The 24,963-nt window shown below is 41.9% G+C and overlaps 1 protein-coding gene across 2 annotated transcripts in view; it reads right to left on the bottom strand.

Moving 5' to 3' along the window:
• ADK (adenosine kinase) overlaps positions 1-24,963 on the bottom strand; it is a 280,290-nt gene that overhangs the window by 4,182 nt on the left and 251,145 nt on the right. For both annotated transcript variants that reach the window (XM_087702333.1, XM_014062802.2), the window contains exon 10: positions 23,836-23,922. In XM_087702333.1, the coding sequence (XP_087558459.1) occupies positions 23,836-23,922 (87 nt within the window). The remainder of the gene's footprint in view (positions 1-23,835; positions 23,923-24,963) is intronic.

Raw genomic sequence — 24,963 nt, 5'->3', positions numbered from 1 at the left:
ACAATTAAAAAAAAAAGGAATGTTGTTAATTTATTATAATACAAAGGAAAATGAAAATGTTGGGAAAGTAGGTGAGGGAAAAGGGAAGAGAAGAAGATGTAGAGGAAAAGTGGGGGGAAAACAAACAGTGTTGACTTCCAAGTCTTTTGTAGTGCAGTGAATAAGATAACAATAGAGTCTTAGCTTGGTACTTAAATGCTTTGAAACTCATCGAATTTGGCATTCAAGGCATTTTGACACGAAAAGTTTTTCACAGGACTCATTGTTTGGTACACAATACATAAGCTAGAGCTTGTTGGTGTCGGCTGCCTTGTGACTCACTACATTATTCCTTATGGGGAAAAGTTGTTTGGTACTCATCACACACCAATTAACGATGAGAACTGAGGTACCAAAAAGGGATGCAGTGGCTCAATGGCTAAGATGCTGAGTTTGCTGGCTCTTTGGCTTTGAAACAGAGATGAGCTCCGTCCCCTAGAGTCAGGAACAAATAGCACACATGTGCAAGGGGAACCTTTACCTTTACCTTACTGAGGTACCACTGTATACAGCCTCAACTTTTTACTTTTATGTTGTTAGTATATATACTCAGCTAGTAGACAATTTTTGTTAAGGATGACTAACATACACTTGCGCAAAAAGGTCATAACGTACCACCTATTTGTAGGGAAAGGACAAAGTTTGCTTGGATGATAGAAAGAAAAAGGAAGAGAAACTGAAGCCAAGGAACTTGCAGAATGAACAAAGGACAGAAATCAGGATGGCTCAATGCCAAAGGCTTCCAAGGATGAGCTTGAACGTGACACCCATATAGGATATCAACTATAACTGGATAGATACAGCTGAGACTCATGGGGTAAGTCCAGTGACTATGTTTTTTGGGGGTCTTTTAGTGACCCCATAATCAATCCCTTGCATCGGGGTGGAGTCGGGGCAACTGAATGGAATTGAGCGTTTACTGGTCGGATGCCCTTCCTGTCACCAATGCAGAGTTTGCAGCTGATATTTACTCAATGTACCCAGAGAGAGAAATACCTGCCGCTACCTAGGATTGAACTCGCAGCCTCCTGATTGTGAGGTGAGAGCTCCCCCTCTAGGCCACTGCACCGCTCAAGTCCCGTGACTACTGTTCTGACCTAGGCTTCCCAAAAGCACGAAGCCAACTTCTCGTCCCAGTAAAACCTCTTTTATTTAGTTTAAAGTGAATTTCTCTCCAGCAAAGTCCCGGCCAAGTTTTTCATGAGATTTCACAACTCCAGACCTTTATCAGGCTTGGAGGGCTGCCAGACTGATATCTTCCAAACACAACTGTGTTGCAGACAATACTTGGCAAGAAGTCAGGAACAGATCTTCACCCGAATGAATTGAATTAATTTTCTCCTGCAAACTCCCCTCCGCTTTATTCCCTATGGGAGGGGCCATTCACTGTCCACCTGTGGCTTTACTCCCGAGTTGGCCTTGTTCGTTAGCTGTTCCCTTCTCCTGGCAGTTCTGAGCATGCACACACTGGGAACAGGCTCCAGCTGTTCTTCTGCCCCACTGATCTCCGACTCCGAAGGCAGCTGATAACTGTCAGACAGCCCTGGCCCTCTCTCTGCCTCTGACACAGAGCCCTCATCAGAGCCTTCCCCAGACTCCAGGACTGGCCCATGTTCCTCCCCAATCTTCTCACTGTCTGAGTCTGCCACCAGCTCCACTGGCGGGCCACAACAACTACAATATGGCAGATGTATTCTGGTTCCCAGTGCTAGATAATTCAACTGACACCAAATAGGAGCAAAAATGTTAACGATACGGAGAGGTATCCAATTAGATTGCATTTCATTAATTTAATAAGATCTTTAAAATACTGGATCAAATATCCCTTTGTTTTGGCCCCCTTGGTTTCATCTACTTTTTTTTTTAAATGCAACCCTCAATCTGCAACCTAAGATTAGCCTGGTCCTCCTCTTAAAACAGATTATGACTTCCTTGACAAGTGTTTTCCAGGTCTATGATAGTTCTTCATATATTTTAATTGCATGCTCAGCATTGTGAACAATTAAGAGAAATAATTTTCCCCTCACACTTTAGCGATTGGAATTTTGACAACTGGTACGATCCACCAACTTTGGTGGGATTAGCCTGGAGATGCCCTGATTTCTAATTTTGTAGCTATCAGTTTGAGTCTCCCTATCAAGAGATGAAACGCGTGATGAAGCCAAAACAGCAAGGTATCATCACGACATGCATGTTAAGAATATTCAGAGGTTTCGGTAATTAATGTCATCGTTTCAAGAGAAATGTACGCCAGGCAATTTCACTTTAATATAAGAAAAGGGAAGAGTCTCAGCAGTTTTGGAAATTCTTATTATTCAGGTGGAGTTTCATCAACTCACCTACTAAAGAAATGTTGGCAGATTTAGCACAGGTTGAAGGGATCCGATTTTTTTCTCACAAAAACAAATGGCTTCTGATAATGGAAATTTGGTTTTCCCCAACTCTCAGAAGAAACGATGACGGAAGGATCATGGTTTGTCTTTACCATTCCATACGATTGCATATTATCTTATTTGATTTCATGTATTATGGGGGTCATCTGGAAAGTTGTTACTGGGTGGCTGATAGATGCCCTGTTTCCCTGAAAATAAGACCTCCCTGGATAATAAGCCAAATCAGGCTTTTGAGCGCGTGCATTAAAATAAGCCCTCCCCCGAAAATATTGCAACGCAGCAGCAGCCATGAGGTAACCACGCTCGCTGCATCCTGCACCTCAAAAATAATAAGACCTCCCTGAAAATAAGGCCAAGTGCTTATTTTGGGGGTCAAAAGAAAATAAGACCTTGTCTTATTTTCGGCGAAACATGATAGTAAACTTTTTTTTTAAATTCCATAAATAGGCTTTAAGCTAAAGATAGTCATATACAGGTAGTCCTTGAATTACGACCACAATTAAGCCCGGAATTTTCATTGCTAAGCAAGACAGTTGCTAAGTGAGTTTTGTCCCATTATATTACCTTTCTTGCCACAGCTATTAAGTGAATCACAGCAGTTGTTAAATTTAACAGGGCTGTTAAGTCCATTTGCCTTTCCCGTTGACTTTGCTTGTCAGAAAGTCGCAAAAGCAGATCATATGATCCATCATAAATACTTGCCAGTTGCCAAGAGTCTGAATTTTGAGCACGTGACCATGGGACGTTGCAACTGTCCTGCCTGTGAAGAGCAGTCATAAGACACTTTTTTTCCAGTACGATTGTAACTTCAAATGGTCACTAAGCGAATGACTGTAAATTGAGGACTGCCTATATAAGTACAAAGATTTTGGAATGTAGGCAAAATATAGTTGCTTTCAATGGGAAACATTCAATGGCCAAAGAGATGAAAATGGGCAGAAATGGCCAGGCATAAAAATATAACAAAATATTCCAGGGTGTGTGTGTGTGTGTGTGTGTGTAATGCCACAAAAATCTCAGTTACCCTCTATGCTGCGCACAACCTCTGGCTCAGTGTTTCTCAAGCTTGGCCACAGAAAAAAATCTGTAGACTTCAACTCCCACAATTCCCCAGCCGGCATGCTGCAGAGTCGGACAGTGGGGAGGTTGGGGATACACTTGGGCCAGTCCTGGAGGCTGGGGAAGTCTCTGATGAGGGCTCTGCGTCAGAGGCAGAGATGGGGCCGAGGCCATCTGGCAGTTCTCAGCTGCCTTCAGAGTTAGACAGCAGTGAGGTGGAGGAACAGCTGGAGCCTGTTCCCAGTGTGCGCATGCGCAGAGCTGCCAGAAGAAAAAAACAGCTAAGAAATCAGGGCCAACATGGGAGTAAAGCCACAGGTGTACGGTGAATGGCCATTCCAATAGGAAATAAAAGAAGAGCAAAAGGAGAGTGGGATTTTTCAAGGAACAATTCATTCGTTTGTTCATTTGTTTCAGAAGTGTGGAGATCTGTCCATGAATCTCAGAGACTCTGTGCCAAGACTTTCCTTGCACTGTACTGCGTTTTGAAAATATTTACATGGCAACTTTCCAAGCTAGATAAGGTCTGTGGTCATAACTTCACCTTTGAAAGACTGTTTACCAGGCCTTTGTTGAATGTGAATGAGAGGAATTCACATTTGTTTAATAAAAGGGGTTTTGTTTGCTTCATGCTTTTTGGGGAAACCTAGGTCAGAACAATTATGCTTATTTCTTTTGTGAGTCCTAACTGATCCTGTTGCTTCAGGATATCCATATGGACTGAGATTTGAATAGGCATAGGTAGAACAGGACACCTTTAAGTAGATCTGTTCAATGCAAGATACCTTTGAAGCAACTAGATCTGGCTAGTCACATATACAGCCTAGGAATGGCAGAAACAGAGCTGTAAACAGAGCTGCAATTCTCCTGCAGATGCTTGCAACATGAATAATCCCTGCAGCTGGAACCAACTCTGTGTTTCATGGCTGGATAAAAACTGCAAAGCTCTCTTAAATTTAGCATCGTAGCAAATTTGATGACACATACTTCAAATTCACCCAGGCAGATCTAAAGAGTGGGAAGGGAAGTGTCGGATATTAGGGAGTATTGGTAATGTTGATTTTGTATTTGTTTAATTTCTTTGCTCCTGACAACGTTAAATCGTAATTGTTGCCTTCATGCTGGAGTTATGTTAACAGGGAATGAGACAGCCAACTTGCAGATTGCGGGCCAAGGATTACACAACGCCAAGTCTATTGGAAAGGAGAAGTGCTTCATCAGAGTACTGATGACAACTAGGTCCAAGCCAACAAATGATCCTCCTTCTCAATTGCTTCAGAGATATTTAATTAACCTGGGAGACAAGATGTGGGATTCCCAAGGGATCAAGCCAACCACAACCCATTTGTCATTGAAAAGATGGGAGTAAAACCATCAACACAACCCAATTTGCTTAAGTTTTCCAACTCTTCCTTGGTAGGATGAAGAACAGTACAAAAATACTGGTTTGAAAAGCTTCCAATTCAATCTGAACTTGGTTTGTTCTAATCAGAGGGAGGGGAACCCATGCCATTAACTGTGCCGAGTTCTAGATTCAAGGAACAGAACGTGATCTAAAGCACATGCAGCATCTGCCAGGAATAACTTTGTTGTTGTTGTTAGTCATGAAGTCGTGTCTGACCCATCGTGACCCCATGGACGACATTCCTCCAGGCCTTCCTGTCCTCTACCAACCATCATCCAGAGTCCATTTAAGCTCACGACGACTGCTTCAGTGACTCCATACAGCCACCTCATTCTCTATCGTCTCCTTCTTCTTTTGCCCTCCATCTTTCCCAGCATGAGGCTCTTCTCCAGGGAGTCCTTCCTTCTCATTAGGTGGCCAAAGGATTTGAGTTTCCTCTTCAGGATCTGGCCTTTTAAGGAGCAGTCAGGGTCGATCTCCTCTAGGACTGATCGGTTAGGAATAGCTTAATCTTATCTTAATCATCTTCTGGATTTGAGAGGCTTCCCTCACAGTATCATGTGGCCCCATGTTTTGTTTAGGATGCCCCTGAGAAATGTTATGTGTGCAACTACATGTATTCATAATGGCATTTGCTCTTTCAATGTTATTTAGTGAATGGATTTTGAGGCCACTCAACTCCAAATCATCCTAAAATGCCATAATACGTAATTTAAAGAAACATGACAGTTGAATAAAATCATATAAATAATGTCCAGAAAAATAATAATAAAAGAGGCTATATCCTTACCCAAAGTTAGGTCTGAAAAGGCTTCTGAATTATTGGAAGAGTGAGAATTATACATACATGTGAGGGGATGCTGTTCCAGAGGAATCAATGGGATAATCGCTTAAATATGAGCTAGCAGGGTGCTGCATCCGCCAAAAAAAACCATGTTCTGTTCTGTTCTGTTCTGAGGGCAGGAACTGGGACAGAGGATATACTATCTCAGTTCTGGAATGTATTAACTGATTATACCAGATTAGCTGAAACAGGCACCCCCTTAAAGAATCAGGCCCTGTGACGTAAAAGTCTCGAAGTAGGAGATGAACAGAGTTAACTCTGCTGATGGCAGAGTTAAACGTGTCATAAATTTGGAATCTTTGCTTTCTCACAAGGAATCTAAGTCCGCCTTCCTCCCGCCCTGTGAATTCAGTTGACCCTTATCTAATGCCAATTTAGCTTTGACCGTTAGTTTATTAGATTCTTGTGTATAGGTAGCAATATACACAAGTCCTGTGTATAGGTAGTAGTAATAAACTCTTCAGTTGTTGTGGCCCGCCAGTGGCCAGTGGAGTGGTGGCAGACTCAGTTAGTGAGGAGGTTGGGGAGGAATGTGGTGCCAGTCCTGGAGTCTGGGAAAGGCTCTGATGAGTGCTCTGCATCGGAGTCAGAGATGGGACCAGGACTATCCGACAGTTATCAGCTGCCTTTGGAGTCGGATATCAGTGGATCAGAAGAACACCTGGCGCCTGTTCCCGATGTGTGCATGCACAGAGCTGCCAGGAGAAGGGAACAGCTAAGGAACAAGGGCCGACTCGATAAAGGCACAGGTAGACAGTGAATGGCTGGAGACTATTAGTTCAATTCATTAAGGTGAAGATTTGTTCCTGACTTCTTGCCAAGTAATTGCTGCTACAGCATGGCATTTGGAAGATATTGGCAGGCAGCTCTCCAAGCCTGATGTAGTTGTGAATTCTCATGAAAGACTGTTTGTTGGGACTTTGCTGGAGAGGAATTTCCTTTAACCTAAATAAAAGAGGTTTTATCGGGATGAGGAGTCTGCTTCATGTTCTTGGGAAGCCTAGGTCAGAACATCAGTGCTTTGAACTCAATGGTTGTTCCTGGTTCTTTGCTTTACCTTATAGGTGACAACCAATCCCTTGAATTGCATCTGAAAGTTGAGTGGTCATCAGCAGAGCTCACCAAGCATCAGTGACACAAGAGACTTTCTGCAGTAATAATTAGCAGCAATGCTTGCAAATGAATCCTTTTGATGATCTATCCGTTCTCCATCCAAGGACTAGGATTCTAGAATATGTTTGGCCAGGATGTGCGTGCAACGTTTTTATGACTTTGTCCAGATTATGGAAGTCTTTTGTCCTGGGAGATCTTTCTTGTATTTCCACCCTTTGTTCAGTTAATTAGAGTTGGTTTTCTTTTATATCTGTCACCATATTCAGCAATTTTTAATTAAAATCTTTTACCTACTGTAGTAATTTTGTTAAAAATAATTATTTGATAACAATAAAATTTTCAGCAGTGTTTTCCTCATCTTCTAGCACTATTCATGCTTGATCTTCCTGATGTGATATCAATTTTTAAAAAAAACACACGCTATCCTTGATTTAAAAAAAAATCTTCAGCCATATATCGCTCTGTGCTTTAAGCTCACTAAATCACGGCAGCAGAAAAATACCCACTAATTTTGTTTCTGGAGCCTTTAGACCATAAGGTTCCCCTCACACATATGTGCTAGCTGTTCCCGACTCTAGGGGGTGGTGCTCATCTCCGTTTCAAAGCCGAAGAGTTTTCTGAAGACATCTCTGTGGTCATGTGGCCAGCATGAATAAATGCCAAAGGCGCATGGAACGCTGTTTCCTTCCCACCAAAGGTGGTCCTTATTTTTCTACTTGCATTTTACATGCTTTCTAACTGCTAGGTTGCCAGAAGCTGGGACAAGTAACTGGAGCCCACTCCGTTACACGGTACTAGGGATTCAAACCACTGAACTGCTGACCTTTCTGATCGACAAGCTCAGTGTCTTAGCCACTGCTCCCCCCTTTTTATACAGAGTTACTTAACAGAGTTACTTAATGATGTGTACTGTTTTCTGTGAACATGATATTTTTTAAAAGTAAATAATAAAATCATTAACCCAAGGAAAAAAGTCCACCTCTCAGTCTCTGAATATGCTTGGTTTAAAAACAAGAAAGGCGTATTTAATGTCAGAATCAGCCTCCAAGGACCTGGACATATTTACAGTAAAGTCTTGCCTGCTAGTGACTCCAAAGGTCCATATCGGGTCAGGTGGGGCCACCTCAGTCACCGTAGGCTGAGAGCTTACAGATTACAGGTAGTCGATTTATGACCAAAATTGAGCCCAGAATTTATGTTGCTAAGTGAGAAATTTTTGTCCCATTTTATGACTTTTCTTGTCACATTGCTTAAACAAATGACTGCAATTATTAAATTAGTGACCCAGTGAAGCTGGTTTTTCTAATCAGAAGGTTGCCAAAATTAGAATTTGAATGATGGTATTACTAAGTATACTTAAATAATATGGTGACTGGCATAAAAGTGATATACTGAACTATTGATTAAATGAATAATGAAATATTATAATTCAATATGAATAGGTATATGTTTACTAAATGTAACAAATATGATCAAAATACTTTATTTGTATTAAAATGTATGACATGCAGAATATGGTGATTGATATAAAAATAACATATTGAAATATTGAATAACTAAAAAATGAAGGTTTATAAGTTGAACAAACAAATAATGAAAGATTTCAATTTAGCATAAATGTTTGTACTATTATCAGAATTATATAAGCTTGTGAAAAGTAATAAATATGATTAATGCTATTTTATTGGTGTGTGTGTGTGTAATGTATGTATGTATGTATGTATGTATGTATGTATGTATAGAATAGGGTAATTTGCATTGAGATGACACATTGAAATATTAAATGACTAAATAATGAGATTCTAATTTAATAGAAATATGTGTATTATTACAAGGATTATATAAGCTTGTTAAATGAAACAAACTTGATTAATACTATTTTATTTGTTTTAAAATGTATGATATTCAGGTGCCACACTGTTCACACATTGAGATGTTTGAAAAAATAAAATAAAATAATAATAATGATGATGATGTGACAGATCATCATTTGGAGCACAACATGCCAGATATCACGGTTGTAGAGGGCCGAACTGTATTGATATCGCTGTTCCTGCAGATGCCAGAGTCGAAGAAAAAGAACTAGAAAAAATAATGAAATATAGCGACCTGGCCATTGAAACTACACCGCTATGGATGAAGCATGTAACAGTGATACCCATTGTCATTGGGGCACTTGGCACCATGTCCAAGAATTTTACAAGATACATACACAAATTGCAGCTTCCTGCAATAACACCAGCGGAACTGCAAAAAACTGCGCTACTCGGAACATCTTATATTTTAAGACGGTACTTGGTTGATACCTAGGATGCTGTCAGCAAACCGTATCAACCATTAGCAACAGTCACTGGTATTTGTGATGCATTTTTGAATGTGCAGTTGGCTGAGTTTCATGTTTAATGAATAAAGTATAAATAATAATAATGTGATCCCGGGACATTGCAACCATCATAAATATGAACCAGTGGTCAAGCGATTGAATGTAAATCATGTGACCACAGGAATGCTGCAACCATCATCAGTGTGAAAAATGATCATAAGTCACTTTTTTCAGTGCTGTCATAATTTCCAATGGTCACTAAATGAACTGTTGTAATTTGAGGACTACCTGTACAACAAAATTGACTTAACAGTCATTGGGAATTTGGAGAAAGTGGTATTTCTGTCTTTTTTTTCCCATCTGGAAGCTACATAAATACATCTAAAAATATGCTAAAACAAGCATCGGTGTTTTGTGCTGAATAAAAATGTTCAGATGTTTTAAATTATAACGTTTTAGTGTTTAAATAAAATTAAAATAAGCCTTGACTATTGTCTAAACTTTGGAGCTAAAAACTCTTTTGTTATTTCAGTCAAAAGACTTTTCTTCAGAAGTCAAAATAAGAATAGCGAGGTAATTTCTTCTCAACCCACATAAACAGCGAAGAATTTTCTTTTTTGAAAAAGCCACAAATAAACGAGGCTCCACTGAAAAGAAAGCTGTGGAGGCCTGCCTGTTTTTAATAAAGAACCTTTCCCCAAACTGTACATTTTGTTCCTGCACCTTTGATTTTGCTTCCTTATGTTCGTTTGTTGAAAGCTAAGAAATTGCCTTCCTGCTCTAGGGCCCATAGCTCTAGCTTAGAGTGCAGGAAATATATCAGAATGATTTGAGTCGTTAAATAAGATTTGTTTTAAGCAGGAGAATATTTTAAAAAGGGAAGAACTGAGCTACCTTTTAATACACTTGCTAGCTTTTTATGTCCAAGCCCAGCAGCTGCTCAGCGCAGCCGGCGATGTGTTATTTACAGAGTCCGTGCTGTTATATTCAGTCACTGCCCAGCTCCTTGTCAATAATACTGCACTTTTTCGGAAATATCGCAGGGCTGATGGGAATGCCCGAAGGCTAGTCAATTTCAGTTTGCTTTGGGCAAAGCAGACATACACCGGGCTCACACCAGATGATTCACAATCACAACCAAGGGAGACGCGAAAAAGAAGGATTCCTGAAAATGACACTAGGATCTTAACTCTGTGGCAGGTGACAATCAAGATTTGCAAGAGATTTCTTTCTTAAAACGAAAGCATGGTTACCTGGGATGGAAGCTTGTTTAATTCAGAGAGCCATTCAAGAATAAACTAGACTTTAATTTTATACTAACAGATATACCATGCACTTTCTGCATTGGACCCACTGAGTAAACGGGTAAATTCTGAACAGAATCTAGGGCTAGCAGCATATCCAGCCATTCCACCCTATTTCCTACAGGTGAGGATAGGACAGGTTCGACATTTTCTCAAGAGTACAAAAGCTGCCCAGGATAGCTTCCCCCTGTATGTATATCAGAGTTGGTATTCAGCCAGTTCCAACTGGTTCACTCGAAATGGTAGTGGAAATTGTGCCCCGGCTCTATGCTGTTCTATTTAGGCATGTTTTCAAGCCAAAGCGCATGCATGGAAGGTGGAGTGCATGCGTGGATGGCCGCACTCACATTTACAAACTGGTAGGGAAAGTAAGTGAATACCACCCTTAATGTATGTGTATATGTGTATGCATGTGTATCTGTCTGTCTGTCTATACCAGGAGTTTCAAACTTGATTTCATTGAGGACTGCATCAGGGTAGTGTTTGTACTTGAAGGGCGGGGGTAGGGCGTGGCCAGCTCAACGTCACTCATGTCAGGGGGGCTTGTGGTGGCCCCAGTGCTCTGCCAATGAAAACGAGCTTTTGATCTCCTTTTCTGGCTGCGATGGCCTCCTGCAACCCTCTGCCAGCAAAAATGGAGCTCAGGAGGACCACGCACAGCCCTCGCAAACTCGTTTCTGGCTGCAACAACCTCCTGCAACCCTCTGCCAGTGAAAACAGAGCTCGGGAGAACTGAGCACAGCCCTCGTGAGCTCTATTTACGGCTGTGGTGGCCTCCTGCAGCCCTCCTGAGCTTTGTTTTTACTGCCAGAGGCACTGGGGGCCAATCCTTCGCTGTTTCCAGGGCGGCCCCACGGGCCAGATCTAAGCACCCCGCGGTCCGGATGAGGCCCCCGGGTCTTGAGTTTGACATCCCTGTTATATACCCATCATGAATTTTTATAGCCAATAAAAGGAATTTGCCCTTTAGGGCTTCTTCTCTCATCATCCATCATCATTCTAGCCATTGTCTATCCACTGCAGGATGAAGGCCTCTTCTTCATGTTTCCAATCAAGATGGTCTCCTCACCTACAATCAAGGGTGGGATTCAGCCGGTTCAGATTGGTTCAGGCAAACCGGTTCGCTCTGACAATCAGGTTGGTTTCCCCCACCTGCCCCTGCACTTTACTTACCTATATCCTCTTAGCTGATTTGTGCGACAGAGCAGATTGCTGTGTCTCAGCTGTGTTACTCCTCAGAACTAACATGGAAGGTAAGTTTCGTTAAAACTGGTGACGCACGCACGCAACCATGCAATCACCAAACCGGTTGTTAAACCAGCAGGATCCCTCCATTTCCAGCAATCAACACCCAGATGAACACTAGACCAACAACCAAGCCAATCAAGGAAACACTAACTCAGAGAAACAAATCAAACAGTAAACAACAGCCTAATCAAGGAACCACCAAGAAAAACTCCCACCAATACATGGACGTGGAGAGCCACTTATATATAAACAGAGAGCAAACCTCATTTCCTTCATGCGCTGATCAGGTTATGTATCTGGGTAATGAAATGTCTACAAGAAAATAACTAAGCTGAGAGAATATGTGGCACAGCTTTCTCTCTTTATCCTTGGGCTTCTGCACACCCTTCACCTGCACATCGACATATTGACAAGTTGACGATCTTGTTTCTGCCACCTGGGTGAGTGAAGGAGAAAAGCTTCCATGGTTTTCTAACGCTCAGATTCAGGAAAGTACATTGTGTGATTAACCTCTGTGTGCATCATGAGCTGGTAGGATGCGTTCATGCCAATCAATTTAGATTGCTTTGAAAAGGAATTAGCCCAGTTCACCAAGGATGAGTCTCATTAACAGTTACCGGCTGTAATAATGAAATGAAACATCTATATTTAGGGCTAGCAGGCTCCAAGGACCAAAGAAGACAAAGAACATCAAAGAGGGCAATGGGGTTCAACTACATTTGCCTTCCAGAGGGATTTCTGCCACTGGTGATAATGGAGTGCTGGAAGTATCGGCATGTCTAATAAAGATTTGGAAGTCAGAAGTATGGTGATGTAGAATTAACAGAGTTGCTTTTCTGGGGGTTGTTCTGACCTAGGCGTCCCGAGAAAGCATATATCACAATCTTAGTCCCAAAACCCCTCTTTTATTTATATGGCTGTGAATTATTGTCATTCACAGCCTGTAATGATTCACAAACAATCTGTGAAGAGTCTGACAGATGTCTGCTCGAGTTGCCACAGTCTTTCAGGGTAATGTTGATAAGCACCCACCTTTATCTCCTTTGAAACGCTGCCAGAGACCCAACTGTGAATTAGTTTTGCAAGGCCAAACGTAGCACAAAGTCAAACAGGACTTCTCAGAGCTTGAACCGACTAGATGAACTAATTGCTTCCTGCAAAGGCTCACGTCCATTTGCTCCTCTTTTATGTCTTATGGGAGTGGCCAATCATCTCCAAACTTTACTCCCGAGTCACCCTTTTTTCTTTAATTGTTGTTGCCTTCTGGCAACTCTGCGCATGCGCGCACTGGGAACAAGCTCATACTGTTCTTCTGCCTTGCTGAGGTCAGACTCCGGAGGCAGCACATCACTACCAGATGGCTGTCTCACTCTCTGCCTCCGACACAGAGCCCTCCTCCGAGCCTTCCCTAGACTCCAAGACTCGCCCATGTTCCTCCCAACCTCCTCACTGTCCGACTCTGCTGCCAGCGCCACAGGCCGGTGGCGGACCACAACAGGAGGCTCTGGTGAACATGTTCACAACAGAGGCTCACAAGTTGCACTTGGCCAGAGATTATCATAGCATCCTAGGTTTGGAAGGGACCTTGGAGGTCTTCTAGTCCAATCCTCTGCCCATGCAGTCCTTATTCCAGACAAATGGCTGTCCAATCACACCATCATTCTCTAGATTCACATAAAAACAGTTTGCAAACCAGGCATCAAATCCTATATTGCTTCAGCTCCTGTAAGTACCCATTCTTTTTGTTGCTCTTCTCCTGTTCCTTTCTGTCCCTTTTTTCTTGCTTTGCCCAATGCTCTTGGGATAAAAATCAACCAGAAAAATCCATACGTATTAAACGTTACTCCACTTTCTCTGTTTTTGCTGGCAGAGGCACTGCGGACCGGTCCTTCACTGTTTCCAGGGTGGCCCCACAGGCCAGATCCAGCCCAGGGGCCTTGAGTTTGACATCCCTGCTCTATTGTGACATGTTCACTGGGTCCCCAGCAAAGCACATGCCTCACGCAAAGACATTTTCTACAAAACTGTTCTGACCCAGTTAGCAGAAGCAAGAAACAGACTGCTTGTCATGAAAAAACCCTCTTTATTTACCTCTTGTGAATTAATTGCATTCACCCAATGAAAAGTCCAGGCAATAGTCCTTCTAGGAGACCGTATCAGTTTCTTGCAATAATTGCAAGGCTGTGAGCTCCCAGCCAAAAGGTTGCAAATTAAGTTCTGGCAAGCAGTCTTTGTGGCATGAAACACAATGAGCAAAATCTTCAGAAATACGAACTGCTGTCTCCTATGACAACCACTCCACTTTCCTTCTATTTATTCCCCAGCCAGGGAGGGGCCATTCAGTGTCCATGTGCACCTTGCTTCCCCTTGTCCTCAATTGTTTTCCCCTCCTCACAGCTCTGTGCATTCATGCATTTGGAACAGGCACCAGCTGTTCTTCCTCCTCACTCATCTCAGCCTCCAAAGGCAGCTGCTTCTCCGGTGGCTGGGAAATGCCAGACGGCCCTGGCTCTATCTCTGCGTCCGACTCAGAGCATCCATCAGAGTGTTCCCCAGGACCCAGAACTGGCCCAAGTTCCTCCACAACCTCTTCCTCATCCGACTCTGCTGCCAGCTCTGCTGGCATGCTGCAACAAAAACGGATGCAACGTTGTCCTCTTTGCCGTTTCTTAAGAGCTCTCTGTTTTATTGGCTTTGATTTCAGCCCTTCTGATTTATATCTTCCTGCAGCTTTTGCTGAATTTTCCCCATTTCAGACAAATGGCAATGAAAGAAAAAAACCTGCAGCTCTGCTCATCTGCGTTGATGCTAGACTAAAGACCTGCTTCCCTCAAACCAAGTAAAAATCAATGTGAGGTTTGAGGAAACACATCCACAGCTTGATTAGGATGTCTCGCTTGTTCTGTAACAGCTACTTGAAGCTGGGTAGAAATTGATTCGACTCCGTTAAATCTAAAGAAGTGGCGAAAGAGACCCATTGATGCGGCTGTTATAAAAATACCTCCACGGGAGACTAAGAAACTGGAACAAACAGCCTACCAAGTGTCAATAATTTTTACTCCGTATCCATATTTTTCATCTCTTGAGAGTGAAAAAAACCCCACAAGTGGACTGCTTATCAAACCAACCCACGTGCTGGCTAATACTCATTTTATAATCAAATTCAATTCCACCACAACATTTTTTTTGCAATCCATTCAGTGTATTCATTACAGTTTGCCTATCTGCTCATAGCCTTCCTCTTCCTGAAGGAGGACAAACATAAACCATAAAAATAGTATACAATCAAAGGACTACAAGAATGTCTTCTAGCTGTGAATAATATATTTTCAAACACACAGAAACGTAAGTAGAAAAGGCAATAGACAGTCGATGGCATTTTTGGCCCTAGAATAACAAAAGTTAGAAGGGACCTTGGAGGTCTTCTAGTCCAACCTGCTTAGGCAGGAAACTCTACACCACTTCAGACAAATGGTTATCCAACATCTTCTTAAAAACTTCCAGTGTTGGAGCATTCACAACTTCTGGAGGCAAATTGTTCCACTGATTAATTGTTCTAACAATTAATCAGTTCTAAGAATTTTCTCCTTAGTTCTAAGCTTCTCTCCTTGATTAGTTTTCACCCATGGTTTCTTGTCCTGCCCTCAGGTGTTTTGGAGAAGAGCTTGACTCCCTCTTCTTTGTGGCAGCCCCTGAGATATAGGAACACTGCTATCACGTCTCCCCTAGTTCTTCTTTTCATTAAACTAGACATACCCAGTTCCTGCAACCGTTCTTCATATGTTTGTAGCCTCCAGTACCCTAATCATCTTGGTTGGGCAATTCTGGATGATGAACTTCGTAAGTCTTAAAGTTACCAAGTTTGGAGAGCCTTGTCTTAAATTGGCAGCATAGGAGATGGCTATAAAGCAGGAGTGCCAAACTTGATTTCATTGAGGGCTGCATCAGGGTTGTGATTGAGCTCAGGGATGAGGGGTGGGGCAGGCGTAGCCAGGGTGAGCGTGGCCAGCTTGGCCTCACTCCTGTCGGGCGCCTGTGGTGGCCCAAACACCCTGCCAGTGAAAACAGGCTCCCAAGCTTAGTTTTCGGCTGCCACGGCTTCCTGCAACCAGTGAAAACGAAGCTTGGGTGGGCTGTGTGCGGGTTGGTCCTTCACTGTTTCTAGAGCGGCCTCACAGGCCAAATCTAAGTACCCTGCGGATCCGGCCCTTGAGTTTGACACCCCTGCTATAGAGGCACGAGGTCACTAGGATTGAGTCCACATTCACCTCAAGATGGTCCATACCCACAGGGAGTCCATGAGCAAAGCCTTCTCCAGCAGATTTTACTGCACAGGCCAGTTGAGAGCAGAGGAGATGGTCTCCAACCATGTTAGACTTCTCTGACTAGAGTTAAGAGTCTGACCCAAATCTGGTAGGTTTCTAGAATTGAATATAATGCTTAAGGAGTCGACGTTACATGATCTCAGTTAAGGCACTCTGTTTAATAATCTGACTGCTGCATTTGCATTAACTAAAGTTTTTGCATCGTTTTCCAAGTAATCCCATCCAGAGCAGAAACATGGAAAACTGAGTTTATTAGAACATGACTCACTGAAACTGGACTATAATACACCAAGGTGAGAGAAAGACGAGAGAAAGAGAGAGAGAGAGAGAAAGGGAGAGAGAGAGAGAGAGAGAAAGAAAGAGAGAGAGGAAGAGAAAGAGATACCAACAGAATCAAATTAGACATTTTCTGAATTTTTGACAAGCTCAGTCCGAAGGGTTTATCATTGCTATACTACAGCATGAGAAAGGAGATAGAGAAGGAAAAAATAGAGAGATTTGGAGAATCAGGAAGAAGAAATGGAATAAGGTCATCTTTGCCTCACATAGTGATTTATATATATATATGGGAGAATGTGAAAAATATTTTGAATTGAAAGAGCAAAAGGCACTACAGTATAATCTGCTATTGAACATTCTCCCGCTGGAGTGTGGGGACACAAAGCTATGTTTTGTGTTTATGGGTCCCAGCTTAATATTTGAAAACATGTCTGCAATATTCAAAAAGCTGATACTCATCATTGTAACTAAATCAAAACTTGTAAGGCAGTCAAAACATCTCTTCATACAAAGAATAATTTTTCTAATACAATAAGAGGGAAATCCGCCTAATTTATGTAAGAAATCTCTTCCTCCTCTTCTTTGGGGTAGCTGTCAGTCAAAAGGCTGAGGAACTGAAAATAGAATTTTCTTTCTCTGTCTCTTACCAAATCACAAGAATGGATAGTAAGGGTTAAATCAGACACCCGTGTTGAGCTAATCTCTTTTACGCTTATCTTCGGTTGAAAGGAAAGAGGCAATAGCTAAAACATTCTTCACCTCAACAGTCTTTATTTTTCATTCTGCTTCATTTATAAAGATTTCACAAGGCACTATTCATAAAACAATGAAGTTTCAGAAAACCAGCTATCTTTTTTAAACAATGAAGTTACTCTAGCAATCATCTGAGGTGCATATTTTTATAGCTGTCAGATGGTGAAGGAGAGAACCAGATTTATCCTAGGGGACAGGGAAATTAGGATAGGAGGTGAGGGAAATAATCTGTGACAGGTATTTTAATTATGATGATCGTCTTACTGTCATGTTTTTATTCCGTGCAACTTCCTAAGGCTTGAAGAGAAAAAAGCTAGAGGCTTTCTTACTTGGCATAGCCCTTGCTTTTGTCTCTCTGCCAAAATTTGGACAATATTAAAAAAATGATATTATACATTTCTTTCTTTGCCGGTTGTTATCATGAAATTTAGGTTTCTTTGAATTAAAGTTGAGGTTATCCAATAGATGGGGAAATCTTATTGTCAATTGAGGAACATATAGTTTATTAAATTGTTGAAACAAAATCAATTCCATATATACATGTACTCCTCCACTTTATGATCACAATTGTGTTCTGACCTAGGCTTCCCCAGCAGCACGAAGCAAAGCCCTTGTCCCAATAAACTCATTATTTAATTTACAATGAATTCCTCTCCAGCAAAGTCCCAGCCCACAACCTTTCATTACTAAAATGGCGAGGCCGATATTTTTTAGACACTGCAATTCTTGGCAAGAATGCAGGAATGAACTCATTGTCTCCTGCAAACTCCACTCCCCTTTCACTTCTCTTTTATTTCCTCTGGGAGGGACCATTCACCACCCACTTGTGGCTTTACTCCCAAGTCGACCCTTGTTCCTTAGCTGTTCCCTTCATCTGGCAACTCTGCGCATGCGCATACTCGAAACAGGCTACAGCTGTTCATCTGCCTCACTGATATCTGACTCTGAAGGAAGCTGATAACTGTCAGACGGCCCTGGCCCCATCTCTGCCTCCGACGCAATGCACTCGTCAGAGCCTCCCGCAAACTCCAGGACTGGCCCATGTTCCTCCCCAACCTCCTCATTGTTCGAATCTGCTGCTAGCTGTGCTGGCCGCTGACGGGCCACAACAAATTGAGGCCAACATTTGGGACTTCGATTTATTTTATTGTCAATATTACATCTAATTATGATAATGGCTTGGGTTCAAAGGTTAAAAAAACTACCCTGAAATTATGTTCAGACAGAGAAGCCATTGATCAGCATAAGATCAAGAGATGGTGGTCAACCTATTGGAAGAGGACTGTATTTTCTGTGAAAAAATGGGCTACTTTCCAGATGGCCCTGATAGCTGCTAGTCATCATGAGAACTCCAGGTGGGAATATGCTGGAGTGAGTGTTATAAATAAAGTAACAAAATGGGGGTGGAATGAAGGCAAAAATTATGTGCCTATGAATTTTTGAGGAAGTAGAGGTAGTTTTGGAATGTTCTGCCATTCATTTTCTGAATATTATATGACATGACATGATAGCAGTGTTCCAATATCTAAGGGGCTGCCACAAAGAAGAATAGATTGACCTCTTCTCCAATCGAAAGCAGGACAAGAAACCGATGGATGGAAACTAATCAAGGAGAGAAGCAACCTAGAACTAAGGAGAAATTTCCTGACAGTGAGAACAATTAACCAGTGGAACAGCTTGCCTCCTGAAGTTGTTGGGTGCGCCAACACCGGAGGTTATTAAAAAGAGACTAGACATCCATTTGCCTGAAATGGTATAGGGCTTACTGCTTGAGCAGAAGGTTGAACTAGAAGACTTCCAAGGTCCCTTCCAACTCTTGTTCTGTAATTCTGTTCTTCTATTGCACCTAAAAGTTCCTAGCTCCTTGGAAATTGGTATGTTTGGAAGAACAGATATGCAGTACTAGAGGACCAAATTAGAAGCAGTTAGTTATAGCCAGCTATATCCCCCTTAATGTATCTCCCAACTAAATCTTGCTTCCCTCAAATTATATCAGTCGCAAACCTGCCACTAAAATTACTAATAAATCACCTACTGGATGGTGAGGAAGAAAAAACTTATTTCCATTATTATTCTATAGATTAGATTTTGTCCTGGGTGAAATCTACTTACCTTCGCTACTGGTTTGCAAATGTGAGTGTGTGCCCGCATACGACCTTTTGTGCATGCGCAGAGCATGAAAAACAGACATGATGACATCCAGGTGGGTGGACGGAGCCTGCTACCGACCACACAGCTGCTATGTGAATCACTGCAGTTGTTAACTTAGTCACATAGTGGCTAAGTGAAACTGGTTTCCCCATAGACTTTGCTTGTCAGAAGGTTGCAAAAGGGAACCAATAAGTATGAGTCAGTTGGCAAGCATCTGAATTTTGATCATGGGGATGCCACAATGGTTTAAGTGGGAAGCGGCTATAAATCACTTTTTTTCAATGCCATTGTAATTGAACGGTCATCCTAGTTTAATGGGATGTGGATTATAAAACCCTATCTTATATTCCAACTCACAGCATGTCAGGTGTAATATGGAGCTTGTCTGCATTAGTGATGTATCACCAAAGAAAGCTTTAGGTGACATTTAAATGGTGAGTTCAGGTAGCCTCCAGATTCGAGAAGGGGGCTTCCCTGGACAAAGCAGGAAATAAAAAAGGACAGGATAGGATACTGTGTGCAGAAGAGGCATCTCTTCTTGATTCTGTCCTTGGTTCTTAGCTGCATATCTGCGTTATATATTTTCAGCTGAGTTTTTTCGTTGCTACTGGCATTTGTTTTATTTGTTACTAGCTGATAACCTGGGTTGCCCACATATTTATTTATAGGGGGGAAGTGTCCGAATCAAACGTAATTTCTAATTTTGGATTTTCCCACCTACCAGAGGGAAGCCATTACCATGGTAACACTGCACTGTACAGTAGAAGCCATTTTAAGGCACAACAGGCTGTATCTTAATAGAACACCCCCCCCCAAGGGGTGTTAGTCTTACCCCCACAGTATTTTTTTTCAGAGAGTAAATCATCTGTGTATCAAGTTTGGTTGAAATTGCTCACACCATTTGTAGATAGATAGATAGACAGACAGACAGACAGACAGACAGACAGACAGACAGACAGACAGACAGATAGATAGAAGATCCCTGATGTGATTTTATTATGGAAGATTTGTGGACTTCAACTCCTAGAATTTCCCAGCCAGCATAGCTGGGAATTGAAGCCCACAAGTCTTAAGATTTATTAGCAGTACAGAAATCCAGTTGTTTATTCTAGCGTTAAAATCACCAACCTTGGTGGCTTTGCTACACTTTCCATTTCTTGACTTCTGCTTGGTTCAATCATGTTTTCCTATAATCAAGATTTTTTCCTTATTAAATCTGTCTGGATTTTTCAAAGATCAGATACTCGTGTTTAAACATAGGAAATAAATTTTAGGTTTGCAACTCGTGATGGAGGCAATCTTGTCCTCAGGCATTCTGTTAGATGAGGCATACTTCTGGCTCTACTTTTAGCTCTTACTCAGGATGCAGTCTGTCCTCATCAAGTTTTACTCTCTCAGACTGTCAGAACTTTTTCTCTCTAGCTCTCCTACTTAACTTTCTTTCTGTGCCATCCCCGAGATGTAGAGACAGTTTTTTCTCCTCAGTCCACTTCACACAAAGAGGGGAGAATTTGCTCCATCAATTCTCTTGTTTTCCAAAGAATCCAACCAGAGGTGGGATTCAGTTGGTCTGGACTGGTTCAAGCAAACCGATTATTAAAATTTGGCCCAATTCGGCGAACCGGCTAATCCCACCACTGGCCGGCCCTGCCCCTGCCCGTTTTTCAGCCGTCAACCCAAAAGCATCTGAAAAATGGCCCGAAAATCAGTCAAAAAATGGTCGGAGATGGGGCCAGCCACTAGTGGGATTAGTCTGAACCGGTCAGAATTGCTGAATCCCACCTCTGCCCTTGAGGTGAGTGGCCACGAGGCGGGGCTGGGTGTGATGAATGAAATTGGGTTGGCTGCACCCACCCTGTCACATGACTACCCGGCCACACCTATCCAGCCAGGGAAGCAGTTGTTAAATTATTTAAATCCCACCACTGAGTCCAACCCTCCAAACATGCATTCTTAAAAAAAAAAAAACCTATTTGGTTGCCAGCAAAGTTTTTAGACACAAATACACAGATCTACCGTATTTTTTGGAGTATAAGACACAGCTTTTTTCCTCAAAAAAGAGGCTGAAAGTCTGGGTGTGTCTTATACAACGAATACAGCATTTTTTGCCTCCTGAAGCCATTTTTTTTCTTGTTTTTGGCCAGCCCGCACTCTGCAAGCCCCCCACAGGCTATTCATGGCTCTTGGGGCTCTTCATGAAAAACGGGCCATTTTTGGGAGGTTTGCAGAGTGCAAAAACTTTTTCCCCCGTTTTGGAAAGCTTTTTAACTGATTGATGAGAATTACATTGATCAAGTGCTGTGCCAGCAGAAACACCTACCTATCTATTGTATTTCTCTCTTTCTCTCTCTCCATCCCTCTATCTATCTACCTACCTACACACACACTCTCTCTCCCTACCTACCTACTGTATTTCTCTCTCTGTCTCTATTTCTCTCTCTATCCCTTTATTTACCTACCTACCTACCTAACTACTCTCTCTCTCTCCCCCTAGCTATCTTACTGTATTTCTCTCTATATATATCTCTACCTACCAACCTACCTACTGTCTCTCTCCCTATCTACTGTATTTCTCTCTCTCTCTCTTTCTATTTCTCTCTATCCCTCTACCTACCTACCTATACACACTCTATCTCCCTACCTACCGTATTTCTTTCTCTCTCTCTCTCCCTTTAACTAACTAACTAACTAGCTACTCTCTCTCTCCCCCTACCTACCTACTGTATTTCTCTCCCTCTCTCTCCCTCTATCTACCTACCTACTTTTTTTTTAAAAAAAATTGCCTCTTCAAAATCTTGATGTGTCTTATACTCTGGTGCGTCTTATACTCCGAAAAATACGGTAGATAGATTTTCTCTGCTACACTCAGTGTCCTTTATGTAAAATTGTTGCTTTCCATCTGTTAACACTATGTAAATATTGTCCTTTGCAAGTTGGATCTAGAAAGGTCAGCTCTCCATAAGCTACACAAATTTCGCAAGTTCATTAGGAAGCCTCCTACTGTTTACTTCCAGGATGGAGTTTGGCTAAAAATGCATTCAGAACAGAACATATTTTGAATTCAATCCCAATGCCTAGTCTGGCTTTAGCCTTTTCTAATTGTAACCTCTACTGCTAAAAGTAAGGGGCCACATGTTTCAGTCTAAGCACTTCAAATAATGATTCTGAGGAATTAAAAATGCCTAGATGTATGGAAGAAAGCTTCTCAGTTCCACTCAGAAGTTAGTTCCTTGAGTGTAGTTTTGTCAGATTTCCTAAAGTTTTAAACCTTGAGTGGAGACTGAAAGATAGTAGAAACCAAGATCAAAACACCTGAGACAGGGACGAGCCTAATATGAGAAGAATGGGGAATCTATGATTCCATCTTCCCAACTGGTTCTCATCGTGCCTTTTCCTTGATACAATGCTTTGGGAATAGAATGCGCTCGTCATCCGATAACAGAGGTAAATGCTTTTAGGATAACCTTCAACCAATCGTCCTATGGTCTTTTTGGTCAAGAGGAGGAGGAAAGAGGAAGAAAATGTGGAGGAGGAAAAAGAGCAAGAAGGGGAGGAGAAGGAGAAACAGAAGAAGGAGGAAAATGCTGTTTCTGTCACATTTGGGTTAATGTCCAAACAACCACCAGAGGACAACCAGGTTTGGATTTTCTGAACCATGTTGCTGCCACCTAGGGACAGTCTAGAGTTCTGCAACACAAACCTGATTGGTGGCTCAAGGTAAACCTAGATTGTAAGAGACTTGTGTCAAGAAGTGAAGACTCTCATATATTCTCTTCATCTGATGTGGCAACAATAACAACTGTAGTCATACCAAAAGAACAAGTCCTGTATTTTGAGAAAACTAAGGGAAGTGTTGTGGACAACTTTAAGACTTTCAGCACTACCATTTTCAAAGTGAAAGAGCCTGTTGTTGCAAGAAACAGAGATTTATCGTCAATAACATAACTTTGCAGCTACACAAGGTTTTGATTTATTTGAGGCATTTTAAACAATGGAGACGGAGAGTTGTATCTTTCATTCCTTCCCAATATTAAAAAAATGAGATCAGATATAAATCAGAGCAGATGTTCTGCTATTTCTGCCTCTTAAAGCATATCATTTGGGGAGGGGCACTTACACACCATCAGGCTAGGAAACAGATGCAGTAAGGGAGGGGGGGGAAGTTTAAGGTTCAAATGTTAGTTATTTTCATACTCTGCAATATTCACCACAACCTGCTAAAAAAGAAGAGCAATGTGCTAAGATTTTAAAGCCAGGGTAGAATTTGGAGGAGTCTAGAAAGCATATTTGAGGCAGCTCTATTTACGCAACATTCTGACAGGCACAATTAATCTTGTGAAAACAATGTAGATGTTGCTTAACAGCACATTATCTGTAAAGGTACCAACACGTTTTTCCTGAGAGAATTAACAATCCATTAAAACAGACTCTTAGGATGCAAATGAACGTTTGCAAAGAACAAGCTTGATGCTCTTTGATGGGAAAAACACCAACACCAACCTTTGTTATTGCATTGTCTGATGAAGTTGCTGGGTAAGAAGAGGAAGGGGGGAAGAACAGGTAGATCTCCAAACAGAATCACATGCAAAAGGTACTTACCACCAACAAAGGCATCTCCGGCTCCATTAGTGTCAATTATCTCACTCTGGTCACTAATTAAGACTGGGAAAGCTCTTACTTCATTTTCTAAAAGGAAAGACAAAAAACAAACAAACCATGTTTTTACGACATAATTTGATCACATTCTGAAAGGCTGCTCTCACTTTGTAAGTGGACTCAGCCAAGAGTTGGCTTTTATGCAGAGGTGGACAGCTGCCGGTTCGGACCGGTTCTCGCGAACCGGTTGTTCCGCCCACCTGTCCCGGCACTATCCCATCCTATATATCTCACTCTCTGGCTTGCTCGCAGCCCAGCTCATTTCTGTGCCTCGACCACTCTACTCACCGCCGCTGCCTGAGAAAGTGCGCATAAAATCGCTATGTGTTTGAAACCGTGCACAAGTGCGGAAGGCACGCTCACGTTTTTCAGTTCTGCACTAGGTGACCGGTTGTTAAATTATGTGAAGCCCACCTCTGCTTTCATGGCCTCTTACTGGGGCCATTCCTGAAGACAACCATGAGCATGACATGCAACCAAGACAGTACAACCCATTGCAAGTTGAGCGTTGAAAAGCGTAGGAATGGGAAAACTCCAGACTTCCAGGTATTTCTGGCATCTGTAGATCTCAACCTGTCTGACTTATGGTTAGGGAAAGAACAATGTTGGGAGAACCACAGGTTCCTTAGTGCTGAAGAGAAGTGTTTGGAATTGACAAATGCAAACAAATGCAGAGGGAAGGGGGGGGGGGAATGGCTTTGCACTGTAAAAAAAATATCCCCTAAATGATATCTATTTTCCAATAATGATAACAACAACAACAACGAAACACATCAAGAAATTGCAGCTTCCTGCAATAATACTAGAGGAAATGCAAAAAACTGTGCTACTCGGAACATCATATATTCTAAGAAGATACTTGGTTGATACCTAGGATGCTGGCACCAACCCGTATCAACTATTAGCACCAGTCAATAGTGTTTGTGACACATTTTTGGGTGTTTGGTTGACTGAGTTTCATGTTTAATGAATAAAGGAGATACTACTACTACTACTACATACTACAACTACAACTACAACTACTACTAATAATAATAATTTTAAATTTATCAGACTTGAACATTCTGATTC

Source organism: Thamnophis sirtalis, unplaced genomic scaffold (genome assembly GCF_051295495.1).
Source record: "Thamnophis sirtalis isolate CommonGarterSnake01/CBP01778 unplaced genomic scaffold, rThaSir2_p1.2 scaffold_15, whole genome shotgun sequence".
In the NCBI taxonomy this organism is placed as follows: domain Eukaryota; kingdom Metazoa; phylum Chordata; class Lepidosauria; order Squamata; family Natricidae; genus Thamnophis; species Thamnophis sirtalis.
The sequence above is the reverse complement of the archived record's forward strand: the minus strand, read 5'-3'. Positions and strand labels throughout refer to the sequence as shown.